The sequence below is a fragment of the Nothoprocta perdicaria genome, unplaced genomic scaffold (assembly GCF_003342845.1).
Source record: "Nothoprocta perdicaria isolate Ctin4 unplaced genomic scaffold, notPer1 scaffold_105, whole genome shotgun sequence".
Lineage (NCBI taxonomy): Eukaryota > Metazoa > Chordata > Aves > Tinamiformes > Tinamidae > Nothoprocta > Nothoprocta perdicaria.
In genome coordinates, this window is record NW_020454150.1 from 1,686,621 (window position 1) to 1,700,768 (window position 14,148).

A 14,148-nucleotide genomic window follows, 5' to 3' on the forward strand; every position below is an offset into this window, starting at 1 on the left:
CTCTCTGCAAAGTCTGCTTTCCCCTTCTTTTTTCCCCACATCTAGCTGGTAAAAGGCGCAAAATCAGTACTACTGCCTTTTGAAAGTAACAAAAACAGTTAAATACCTAGGGCAACACTCCCTGAAGGCAAACGAGTAAACAGCCTTTTTGCAAGCCAGTTCCTAAGGGAAATGAGCATTTTCTCCAGCTACTTTACTGGCCACTTCTACCACTATGAAGAACTTGGAGGTTATTCATACAGCAGGTGGCACTGGCAGTGCCTTGAAAAGGAAATGGAGAAATCCAACACAATCCTTCGTTAGCTATAAAATACAATCACTGACTCAATTGAGTGGTCTCGACTAGCGACGTCTGCATTTCATTACCAAAGAAGGGAATGCTGAAGGAAATAGGGAAAGGCAGCCTCCTGGCAGAACAGAGAGCTCAGTCACCAGCCGGGCCAGGCCTGCAAGCTCCTAGATACTTCTCAGCCTCCAACAACTTTTAACCCSCTTCGCTACCGTGCRAATAGAAGATTCATTTTTTAAAATGTGGAACACAGTTAACAATATACCAAAGAGAAAGTTGGATTTCTCTGTWAAATGAAATCTGAAATGAAACAAAACTGTAAAAGGAAACTACTACAGTTATTTTAAAAATGTAAAAGATTTTAGCAGAGATCTGTATTTCAGCTATAAATTACCACACTTCTTTCCAAAAATGTCTTTTTTTGGTGCAAGTAGGTATTATTGCCATCTATAACAGTACGGCACACTTCCCATTCTAAGGACAATCTGATAGAACAGCTTTGACAGGAAAAAGCCTACAGCTATTCCTCCTCCATTACACCTATGCAGATTTTACGATATTTGTATGCGTACACAATAAAGGAAAGAATAACACACTTAAACTAAGTCCCAACATCAAGAGCAGCATGTATTATCCAGCCAAAATTCAAGTCAGTCTGTTCCCAAACAGACCTGTCTTTGCTCAGGAAAGCATAAGAAAAAAATCTTTCCTTTGATGGTCAGGCATAAATTGCACGCAACAGAAATGTCATTTTAAAATTAACAACTCCTTCTCTCTTTCAGATAAAAAAATCAACATATAAAAACTATATAGGGAAAAAGGTCCAAAATACACRGGCATCAGAAAATTGGCTCCAACTTCTCCCAACTACTGTATTTTGCACTCAGAACACTTTACACCACAAACATTTTAATATGTGGTTAATGAAGAGCGCTACAGCTCCAGATCAGAGCACCCTAATTCTGAAAAGTCAGGCTGCAATTGAGAATAATTCCCTTCATTCTGAGAACAATACTTTGATACACTTGCCCACACAACATACTTAATGCATTRAGTCTAATAGCTAACATTCTCCATTTGCAGATATTATTAACATGCCAGTAATTTTAAGGAAATCTGTGGTAGTCGCTTTTGTTAGAAATAGAAGACTTTTCTAAGCCTAGCTTAACAACTTTTTATAATACAACCATTTCCTACCATGAAGACTTCCAGATTGATTGTGAATCAATTGCACCAGAATGTAGCAAGATGCAGGAAGGATTAAATTCAGTAATAAAAAATGAATTTAAAACCATGCTCATGAATTTCAGGCTTTAGGTCTAAGCCTGAGAGCATGAACTATTTGGCCTGATATATTGCAAGAAAGGGGCTGATGAAATGCTATAGAACAGACAAAACTCCTGATTTAATAAACCTTCCTGGGCCTGTAGAAAGCCTGTGCCTGCATGACTGGCTCTTTTTATTTGTAGTTACAGCGACTAGTAACATAATCCAGCAGCATTCAGGAGGAGCATGCTCTAAAACCTTGGGCTGGCTCTATTCAGTGTCTGAAAGTCTCGTTGTGGTTCAGTTTGCCATTGCCACTCAGTGACAGCCAATTCCACGTGTGTCTAGACAGAGCTATTCAGATCCTTTAAAACTTCTATGTGCATATACACAAGTATGGTGGCACAGCTGGCACACAGAAGAGTCACACAGCACACGGCCTGCACACAGCACAAAATCCCAGACATGCTTGTTTTAGTACAAACTGGAGGTGTAGGGTGTGGAAGAAAGCTTACCTTCTAAAGGTGAGAAAGTAAGAAACAGGAGAACAAAAACAAAGATGCATAAAGTGGTCATAATAAGGAAGTGATAGTGTCAAAATAACTCAAAAGGCAAACTAAAGGTCAAGTGGCAAACAATAGAGGCCAAAGTGATTTTAATTGATCATATCAGTGTTAGGTTTTCTGTAAGAAGTTTGGGTTAAGTCCAACATCAGGTCTCACTTTCATTGAATATATTTGGTTATTCATTTGGAGTACTAACCCTTAAAAAATGTACATCAAGGTACTAGCAATATACATCAATGTGTTGACTAAACGGGCAGGAAAGTCATCTATACCGCATTTACTCATACGTCCATGACAGCACTTTGCTCAGCTGGCCCATCATAGGCAGCTTTATGGTGTGTAACATACAGATCTGACACCTATTCCCCCTCTGTTCAGGGAGCATCGTTTAAGAGCATCTCATGAGCCTTCCAGGCAAGCAGCAGCAGCCACAACTTAACACGGGGTCACAAGGAACCAACACTGTCCACGCTGCAGCAGCACAGGCCTCATTCAGTTCATTCTCATCCTAAAAAGCTGCTCGATCCTAGGCACTTGATTTATTTGTTTAGATGAGTGACAAACATACACCTGAAATTTACTTCCATACTCAAATCAAAAACAGGGGAAAAGTAAGCCTCTCCCACATTACTAAAACTTATTAACTTTAGGTTTTCTGCATAACAAGTGACTGCAGTCTAACTTTCCTATCTTCTAGGCAGAAAAAAATCACAGGTAGTCTTGCTACAGGTGCCTATTTACAGGATTAGTGTGAGGTACAGAACAAACTTAATGCTGCTCTGTGAGGTATCAGGTTGCAAGGTGACAAGGAACACCTGGAGACATGCATTGTCTTCCATGATTTCCTAATCAAGCCAAAAYCAAAGCATGAAGAATTCTAAGTCTTTTGGGTAACCACTCAGTTCCAAAAAYCCAGTAAGACACCTTCAGAGCTACATTCCTTTAAATTGGCTATTCAAGAGTTAATGTTGATAAAAAGCTAAGACAATYGTGTCTGAACATGTTTTGTTCAAAGAGTAAAAATTCTCTGAACAAATCAGAAAATGTTCTCTAACCTTAAAAAGCTTATAYGGTGTGACTGCACAGTGCTGCAAAACTGATAAACACACATGTATGTCAACATTCTCAAAAACACCAATTTACAAGGATTTCAGAGTACRTGAAAGGGAGATGTGAAACATACCTTACTGGCCCAGGCATCTTCATCCCAGGAAGTGAGTTGTAAGACTCGGATTATTTCATTTATCTCAGCACTCATTTTCTCTACTGTGAAATTGCGATTTTTCAAGGCCTCTTCTATTCCATGGCTTTTAGAATTTTTTGTGGTTACAAATATCTTCATAGCTGYGAACATGGAACATAGATTAGAACAATCTACACAATACATTCAATATTTGAAGGGATCCCCTACCACATGCACAGTAAATTTCATTTTGCATTGGCAGTGTTAATCAAAACATGATTGTAGCTACAGCCATCTGTATTTCCCACCCCCTGCTTTTTTTTCCTCATCATTACTACTCTATCTAAACCAGTATTTTTATCAATATCACAGATAAAGAAATCAAGTCTGCTACTGACTGTTGATTTCTTGTCCCAGKCATGTTCCTACTTGGCAGTTAACATTGTTAAATATAGCAACATAGCTTTCTGCACATRCTAGGGGAGTTTATGCCTGATTGCTGGTACATTCTGCACATAATGGCATTAGCATCTCACTGCTGCTCTAGCAGTGGTTTAGTGCAGTAGAATCCACAAACCATCCAAACTTCACCTTTTATTTCATGTAATTTATTTTAATTCATTAATTACGTTTCATGTATTTTATTTTATTCATTTGTTTTTCAACTAGATTTACAACACTGGTGACCATTTACTTTTATGTTATCTGTGATCTGAGTTACTATTATTCCTATTTCTCCGTTATTATTCCTGAGAACCTGATTATAGCTGTATCTCACTTTAGCTTATGTACAGTTCATCACAGCTATCAAACATCCCCCATTCACAGCATTAACTATCAGCCTTTGGCAAATAAGCAGCAGCTGAAGACAGCTAACAGGGGCCCAGAACAACCCCCAACAGACAGAAGTCAAGCTTAGACACACCAGCAACACACCCACTTCCCAATTGGGTGAATTCTGAGCTTAATTTGATTTTTCTTTCCCCCTCAACTGGCATTATATTTGCATGATTTGTGTGAATTCTGAGCTTAATTTGATTTTTCTTTCCCCCTCAACTGGCATTATATTTGCATGATTTGTTCTTCCTCAAAATGAGATGTATGCCAAGAAAAGAGCCAGGGAAATGTATGCAGATATCCTATTTACAACTATTAAACAAGTCAAAATCAGGGCAGGGCAGAGATGACTGTCCTCATTTGATTAAGAAACTGCTCTGGTCCRAGGAACTCGCTCCACGTCCAGCCCCAAGCACGTCCCGCAGCCCRGCCAGGCTGGCACCTCCTGTGCCTGCCTAGACATGGATGGCTCGGCACAGCAGCTCCACATAAAAGGGAGCGAGGCTGCCAGCAGGACCATTATGGCCCTGTCAATGAGCACGGCGCAGCACAGCGGCAGGAGCCGCTGCAGGGCACCCCTCTAGGACCCCATGCTCAGCAGCTGGGTGCCCTAGCAGAGCAGCCTCAACCCTCACTGTGCTTACAAGGTGACATTAATGCAAGTTCTAATTTATCCTTCAGCACAATTTAAGTGTTCACTATCAAGAAAGCAAGCCACCRTTTAAAAGAAATCAGTAAATCCAATCAATGCACCACACTACACCTGCCGTTAATGATGTACCATTAGATAACTTGTCATTCTAATGTCAGGTGTGCAGAACATACAGTGAGCAGCACTGCACTTGCACCGTGTCCTCACTGAGTCATGAACCGTGTCATACAGCTACTTGCCATCAGTGCAGAAGCAATGCCAAAGCTGCTATTTCCAGCAAACACAAGAGAYTGATACTTCAGTTTAGAAAGACACAGATCCAGAGTGCTATGAGAAATTAAAAGCAGAAAATACCTGAAATAAGTACTGGCAATAGCTCCTTCACAGTATTCATGGAATTCACCAGCATAACCCTATGTTCCTGGTGCGTTAATTCCTGCTGTCTCTCGTCAATCATTTTGGCCATCTTTGTCATTCCTAAGGATTGAAGTAATTAAGCATAGTCATACATGAAGAAATGAATATTAAGTTGAGCTTTCTAAACAGGAACAACATTCAAGACAAATACATTTAAGTTTGGAACTTYTGTACTTGCACCTATAACAAACTGCATTCCAGATGCAAGTTAAGGTAGAATAAAAGTCTCAAATGATAGAGATTTAAAACTGATTTCAAATCCCAGAGAAAAAACAGGAATACACAAATGTGTTCTTATAAACCCTTCAGGCATTAAGTCACATTAATTTACAAAGTTTTTGCTTTTGTTCTTTTAAGACTTGATCAAAGCCCCACAGTGTGAGTGACAGGAAAAGGATGTATTTTTTTTCCTTCAAAGATTTTGTCTTGAGGTTTCACAGGATACAAATCAAAAACTATCTATTTTGCTTCTTTAAAGAACATTCTACTGGCAGTATTTCYGTGATCTATAAAGGTGAATGAAAAAACAAATTTATTCTAGACTACAAATGTCTTCAASAACTAAGATGGTTGATGTTTATCATGTAACACATGTGGAAATTTTGGGCACAGCTCAATCAAAAKTTAAGCTAACTTAAATTGGTGCTCCATAGCTTCCCCTCACTTCCTCCCTTCCAGAGGGTACAGAACTGCTAGAAAACAGTTCTATACTCATGACAAGTTATCTTTCTGCTAGTTTAGAAGCTTAAACCAGCCCAGCAAAAGGTTAACTATGCTTTAATGTCGATTAAAAAAAAAAAAAGGAATACTACACTGCCAGCATAGATTGGCATGTTGTGCAAAAGCATGCTCATTTTAGAGCAGTCAAATTCCCAAAAGATATTCATATTCCTCTCTTACTGCAACTTAAAACATGTAACAGTTAATTAAGTACACACACTCATATTCCTGTATCTTCACATAGCCCTTAAGCTGATAGTAGTATCAGATGTTCATTGATAACTGAAGGGAAGAAGGACTGATTACATAAAATGGCAATGTTTCATGAACTAGGACTCTAAGTGTTAAGTGGCATTTAATTCAGACAAAGACAAGGCTTTTAGAGCATGCCAGAAGCACAGGACTAGCTATGTATCCAGACCAGTATGAGTTTGAGTATGAAAAGCTCATTTGGGGACACAGGCACAAATCTAAATCTCATTGCTGACTGAGAAGATACTTGTCAAATATTTATTACCTCCATCATAAACATGGAACAACAAATTATGTCAGAGAGGTGCAATGACAAGTCTCAACTGCTTTGTCTGAATCAAATAGAGTAATTAGAAGCTCAGGAAAACCTCTATTTTCAAGACAGAGGATTATGACTACATAAAAATTAAAATTGCATACACCAAATAAAACAATCRATTTCATGGAATGAGATGGTTGCCTTTTTGGCTTCATTGTTTCCTTTCCAAAAGGAAAYGAGATGTTAAAAGTAATTTCTTGCAGAATATAAAATAAATTAAAACACTCTACTTTCATATGGAACTTAAACTGCATGCATATAAACCTATCTGCATATGTTAAGCAATGTAATTTCCAAATATATCAAGAAGGTTAAACATGCTGTGTGAAAAGGACAGCTTCTAGTCTAAGCATCCAAATTTCTTTAAGAGCTAATTATTCTTATGTTATATATATATGTATTCTTATAAACATATATATGTATGCATGCATATATATAATACACAACACAAATATATATATATAAGCTGCTGTCAAACAGCAATACATTAATTGAATTCCTGCTCCAGTTCTAACATATTTAAGCTCAACTGTATTTCAACCCCAATATTCTCCATTTTCACCACAACACCTACATTTTAAGTATTATTTAACAAAAGCATTCTATAATCTATTTTAACGCTTGCTAAATCTAAAACACTGGACACAGAAGATGACTGGGAGATTAAAGGCAGGTGTATCAGAAGTGCTTCACTTATCAATCACTTATTTCCACCAGTGAAAGACRGTGTGATGTAGCATGGCAAAGTAACAAGTAGTGAAGGATCACCAAATAATGAAGGAAAAGGATTAGGATAACAGCTGAGCTTTTGCATTCTACTGCATGAGTGCTAGTTCTGCATCCCCAGTAAGATGTTTATGTAGAGTGTTTGGCTTAGATGACTCCAAGAAACTGCTGTTAGGCCTAACCATCTCAGTACAAAAATGCTGAAGTCTTAACAAACTTTAGCCATGAATGCTTAATTGCATCTCTTTCAAATTGTATTTTGTTCATGCAAGTGCACGCTTATTTTCCACACAATGTAGTGTGGAAAAACTGCAGTAAATATTGCCCAAATAGCACATATCTTGACTCTTCTGCACTCTTGAGAATGTGTATCAGAAGACAGTAGTTTAAAACACCTCCAAAAGTTTTCAAAGAAACTGCTTTARCAAGGTCTAAACACTTTAAACTTGGCTGGGATAGGACAGAATAAAAAAGAAAAAAGAATGAGGGAAAAGAGACTACACTTAATATGTTTATGATATACTGCAGCAAATCAAACCTGGCCCTAGATTCTTTGTGTATGTCACCAAATCCTCCATAGTTTCTACTACTTCCGCCACAGTCAGATATTCCAAAATTCCTTTGCAGACACGGATGATTTTACGGACCTAAAAAAGGAACATTCCATCATTTATTAGATGAAGCCAAATGATACTTGAATTAGAAATGCAAGTCTATCATTAGAACAGCATATKTACAGCATTTGCTCACATGATGTTTGGGCAATCATACAGGTTGGCAATGTTCATTAGGCGACCCAAAACTTAATTACTTAAGAATGCTGTATTAATAAAGACTCAATTTAATCAGCATTCCACTACTCATCACCAATGCAAAAGCCTCCTTTCACTGTTTTCACCTTGCATAACTGAAGGATAGCAAGTGAAAAAAGAAATAAAGTGCACTTAAGTATACAGGCATGCCTGACTCAAAATTTGTCATTGCATTTTAATCAATAAAAACACAAGTTAAATCACAAAGGAAGACACAGGGAAAGCAGACTCAGAACTTTCAAAGAATATATTAACCGCCACACAGCTTTACATATGGAAAAAAATACATCAAAAGTATCCAACATTGCAGTTGGAAGGGGACTCAGTTTTTTKGGGACAATCTGTCTATGAAAATATGTAGTTTATTCATCTATGGATTTCTGCCTTAGCTGTTGATTTTTACTTTTCTAGTTCATGCTGAAAGCCACAATAGACTTTGGTGAGTCAAATGGTTAACCCCTCCTCTTCTTGCACCCTGAGCTGCATTTCCAACAGCACAGATACAATTCCCATTGAAGAATAACTTTTTTTTTAACATTTAATTCACATTAGCCACATACAATGCTCAGTCTTCCTAACTTGTMATTTCCTAACTCTTGATTTCTTCTAGAAATCACTTATTTTTGTCCCAATGTTAGCTTATCTTGAAGTACAGTAAGGAGTACACGTCAGGTTCCTCTTTGTGAAAAGCCAATCATTCATGAGCAAAAATTTTCTTTTAACATGCAGTGTCAGAACAGAGTCYAAGGAAGCATTAGCTCCATAAAAGTCAATGCCTTTTCTAAACACTGAAAGCAGGGAGATTAAATGCCATCAAGCTCACTTCCTAGCATGTCCTTTAACACTTGACAGTATCACTTAAACATGTAAAATACCTCTGGCACTACTGATTTAGGTAAGTCCCATGGAATTATCCTCATTTCAGAGGAACATATTAACAGCACCACAAGACACAACAATGCTCTGTGAGGCTACACAGAGCAGCAGCAAGAGTTATGCAATCATTTCAGATTAACAGGCTGTTGCACAGGTCAAATTCAGAGTTACCAGCAGCTCTAATAGTACTAGCTTCATTCTCTCTTATAGGCACGATATTTGAATTGTATTAAGAAAAGCAGAATTCTTTGTATTAAGAAAAGCAGAAGACCTCACAGATTTCATATTCCCAGTAAGAGGATCACAAGACTAAAAAAAAAGTTTAACTTTGCTTGTGTGTTTTGCCTGTTTCATTTGAGATGCTACAAACAGTACCCCCTCTGAGCCACTTCTCTGGCTTCTGCAGCAGCCCAAATGCAACAACTGTTAACCTTTACCAAAATGCATCCTCCTAGCTGATCAGCCAGCCACAAGTACCTGCATATAACTGGCCCCTTTACCAGGCCACTTGCATTGTTACAGCTAATGGGGCCAAGCCAATACAGCCAGGAAGGCTAGGAAGTAGTCTAGGGCTTTTGAGTTAAGGGATATGGAAAATGTAAGGCTCAGTTATGGGCAGAGTGAAGGCAAGACAGAAAAATGGCAGGAAAATGCAAGACAGTATTGACAGAATCTGGCCCTTTCAGAGTGACCAGGGACACAAAGCATACCATTGTATCGTACAAAGGTACCCTTAACAAAATGCAAGTCGAATTTCTTTTAACAGATAAAAAAGAACAACAAAACAAGGTAACAGTCAAAACTGACATTCAGCTCTATGGAACAGTTCACATTAGCTCATCGGGTTAATTGGAGACAGCAGCAGCGGCACCATCAGGAGCTGCGCTGGGAAACCCACCTCAGCCTCGTCGAATGTCAGAAGCAAGTCTGACGTTCCCGAGAGGATGCCCCTCGATCCATCAATGAGATAGTCACGAGCTGGGACGGAATAAGGATCCGCCTGGAGCATCTGGGCCGCCCGAACAAGCTTGGTGCAGGCGTTCTCCACCCTGCAGACAAAGTCACACACAACGGGCTTGTTACTCCTCTCCGCGAGGCAATGGACTTGAGAAACCAGTGAAGGAATGGTTTTCAATCCCATTACTGGGAGCAAGCAAGCTAATTATCTGCCTTTATCATTTGATGAAGATACTTATGTTARCAAGAATACTGACAGCAATTGGGTTTTGTTTTTCCTGAATTCAAAAATCTTCCAATTTAGGGCACATTTTCAATATCCCATATACAGTAGTCAACAGAGAATGCTGTTAGGAAAAGGTCCCAAACACTGACTTGGCAAAGCATCTTTTATTCTAAAGATCAGAGAAGATACAATTATTGTTTAGAGCTTCCAAATCAAATTAGTAACCTTCATCATCCTTACATTTGCCTTGGTATTCAAGGGGCAATTGCCATTAATAAATATTGAATTATAAACATTAAATTATTACTACACATAGGATAATAGAATCAAGAACATCCTATTAAGAAAACCAAAATCCACAAAACTCACACTCCAGCTTTTAAGTTGATTTGCATTCATTACAGAAATTGCACTTTAAATGGCCACAAGATTTAGTGATAAGGTATGAATTCCAAATGAAGGCTGAAATTCTGGTTTTAGGAACAGGAAGGAAGATTTACAAGATCTTATAATGTGCAATTACAATAATACAGAATATACTACAAGAAGCAAAGAAGCTCTCAACTTAAATTAGATGAAACAACTTGATAAAAATAACAATTAACAAAGATCAATAATGGAAACATTAAAAAGCTTTACATTTTGTTTGCTTGCTATAATTACTTCATAACGGGTCAGAGAAACACTAAGTTGAAACTTGGCATCTAAGTTGCKAAGCAGTAGAAGCAGCTAAGCCCTGTAAGGCTGCGCTAGTCAGGACTAGTTACCCAMTACGCTGACCAGGACTCTCCTCCACTCTTCTCACCTTGTTTAAGAGAAACATAAATAAAGCCAACACACCGTTTCTATGCATATAGAAATGCCATACACCTATTTTAGTTGCACTCATGTTCCAGCAAACATTAAATCCTTTTATTTCAACAATACTATCTCTTATCGTAACTTTTTTTGTGCTTGCCATAGGCCTTTTTCTAGCAATCATTATGCATACTATTTTATCATAGATTTCCAGTTAAATCATAGGGGAAAGTTACAATTTTATCTCTCCATTTCCCTCCTCTTATGTTCTTTTTCCACAAATGGCAGACCATAATGGTTAAYCCTACCACTGACTACAATAAGAAATCAGACAACTATTGCAGGAAGAGAAGCTTTTTTTCAACAAATAAGGTTTTCAGCTAATGGCTCCCCAGATAAGCAGCTCCATTGTCATAAGCTGTTCCTCTGCAAGGCATCTGACCAGCATATKAAGTGGTAACTCAGAATAAAAGAAAAAACATAAAACTTGCACGCAGTGAGTGGGGATAGTCTGCTCATGAGCACCCAGCGCAACTTTGCTCTAAAACCCAAGACAGTTGATCTCACTAGTGTAGATTTCCCCACTTCAAGTTTATTTTCCCCAACTCTGCCAAGAAAGCAGGTATCACCTTTTCATTTCACCAGAGCCCCAGACTCASAAATGCCTCATTTCCTACAGCTCAGTTCACAGCCAACTGTTTAATAACAGCAGTCTCTTCTAGGCTGGCTCTTCTATTTGTGAACAAATGAATTAAACTACATGTGCATTAATGGCAGAAATCCCCACAATTTAGCACAAGAAGAAAATTAAGAGCCTCAGACTTCTTTTTCAATGTTTTTAAATTGAATCTTTAGAWTTTTTACTTTGTGTATTACTTGTATAATGCCTTTTTTGGTATAAACTTTTGTATGAACTTTGACAGAGTTCAAGCACATGCACTTTGGTGTGCGAGAAAGGAAGCTGGAGAGGAAGGGAGAAAATACACCAAGAAAAGGATTACATGACACGGGCAGGAGGAAGCTGAAGGATACACTACACATTCACCGCATTATATTGCTGCTTGTCTCAAAAAAGCATACTAAAGTGTTCTCAACAGCACTAAAAACCTTAATCTCACATATCTCACTTCTGARATGGTGATTCTGAGTCTTTGCTGCTTCGTGCTTTCACGTTGCATAATSTGCACTCAGGTGCACATGCACACTCTGCAAGGTGAGCGCATGGGAGCCACACCTAGAGAAGCAAACAAGAACCGACACAGGGAACTTTGGACAGGTTGGTACTTCGTGTATGCTTTCTGATACCAAATCCAAAAATCAAGTTTCAAGATGTGGGTAAAATGAACCACAGAGCTATAATAATTACTGCTAATGACAATTTTTGTGGAATATCCTCACACATACTTCTATTCTTTGTCTTTTGAAAAGGAGATAGTAATTTAAGATAAAACTCTTCCAATCAAAAAGCGCATAAACAAATATCACACGCACAGAATCCAACTCACAAAAGTTTGCACATGATGTARTATCATGCAAGTATATAGTAATACATCTGTAGGACTTTAACTCCCTCTAAATCTCAGGATGTTGGCTTACAATTAAAAAARGAACAGTCCAAGGGTCAAGCAGAAACGAGGTAACACACCTACGGGTGCTTCCCTTAAGGGGAAGTTCATTTGTGGTGGCATTCAACTAAGACAAATTGAAAAAATCCCAATGCTGAACAACCAAATAATCAGAACCTACTAGGGTATTTTCAGAAATGAAGTTTTATTGCAAAAGGAGAAATTTTTTTTTGTTCCAAAGTATTCACAAAAACAAAACAAGAGGGTGTTTTTTTGGTGAAGTAGCATTTTCTAGGCATTTTTAATATTTCTGATAACAAGAGGKAAAATGCCGTTGTCCAATGAAATCCTATCATTTCCTTTTTCTTAGAAATACAATTGATACCTGGTTAGTAAACTAAAGTCTCATTATGAAGCAATTAAAAAATGGTACCTCCTCCTGGAGTCAAACTAATCTGCAAATATCTAAATCTCTAGTGTTATAAAACACCTCACTACAAAAAAAACCCTCTATTTTAGAGGTGCAATTTCAATAAATGTGAATTATCACCATCCAAATTTCAGAGAGATGACACATAGGTCATGATCTTTCCAACTATTACAGATTTCAATAGTCAACCAACTTGATTTCTGTTGGTGTCTTCTTTATAAAGGGTAAGGAAAAGTTGCAGTTTATGCTAAACTCCCTTTTTWTTTTCCAGGATTGACTTCTGTTTTCCTCCACCACTGGAGATTGTTCTAAAATGTAAGACTATGCCTTGGATACCTGAAGTTCAGTTTTCAACTGCTCAAGCTGCAGACAGTTTGCTCACTACAGTTTAGATTACCGACAGGCTGCAGAGTAATGATTTTAAAAGTAAAGACAACAAGTAATGATTTTAAAAGTAAAGTAGCAACATAACTTAGTTCACACAGATAACCAGAATGCTCTGCCAGTTGAGCTACAAAAATAGTGTTGACATGAAGAACATTATGGTTTAATTTATTTCATGAGTTTGTGAGCAAGTTTAATGTAGACAATGTTATTCTGCATGCAAACAATGCCATGTTACCCTACGTTCTTCACACAGACTGCAGCTTTTCCCCCCACCTTCTCTACAACAGAAATATACCAGGAAATAAGAACATACGACAAAACCATCTGATTTTAATATCATGCATTACTCATACTCTGAGGACCAAAATAACCGACACAGAACATAGTATTTTGTAATCAATGTTTCCAAGGTGGTTTATGTCCCTAGCAAGCAAAGGGATGCACCTTAGTCCCCTTGTAGCTAACAATTTTGTTGGTGGCAATCACACTCTTATTGGAAAACTTTGCAAAGTATCAAATCTTCTCTATGCATCCTCAATCAATGAAAATAAACTTAATTAACAGTAATAACACACAATACTAATGCAATACCAAGTCCTTAGGAAAAAAGTTTCCATGAGCCTTCAGGCATGTTTCCCTCCAGGTCTTGTGGTCCCTTCAAGCAGGAAGGCCATGGGCAGGGAATGGGGTGCTAGTGCAAGAACCCTGTTCCGACGTCCCCAAGACAACTGCTAATTCTTGGATCAGCAGTTCAGAAATGAACATCCCTCTCCTCTAAAACAAACAGAGCAAGAAAAAGAAAGAAGCCACCTACACTGAAGTCTTGCTTTCTAAAGCAAAGCAGGTAGAGCTCSTTGGCAACTTCCTCAC

At 38.1% G+C, this 14,148-nt stretch overlaps 1 protein-coding gene across 3 annotated transcripts in view; it reads right to left on the reverse strand.

The window, feature by feature from the left end:
• Positions 1–14,148, reverse strand: part of VCL (vinculin) — a 52,467-nt gene that overhangs the window by 20,648 nt on the left and 17,671 nt on the right. For all 3 annotated transcript variants that reach the window (XM_026044176.1, XM_026044192.1, XM_026044183.1), the window contains exons 3-6: positions 9,814–9,964; positions 7,766–7,874; positions 5,148–5,270; positions 3,305–3,465 (exon numbers count right to left, since the gene is read on the reverse strand). In XM_026044176.1, coding sequence (XP_025899961.1) covers positions 3,305–3,465; positions 5,148–5,270; positions 7,766–7,874; positions 9,814–9,964 — 544 coding nt within the window. The remainder of the gene's footprint in view (positions 1–3,304; positions 3,466–5,147; positions 5,271–7,765; positions 7,875–9,813; positions 9,965–14,148) is intronic.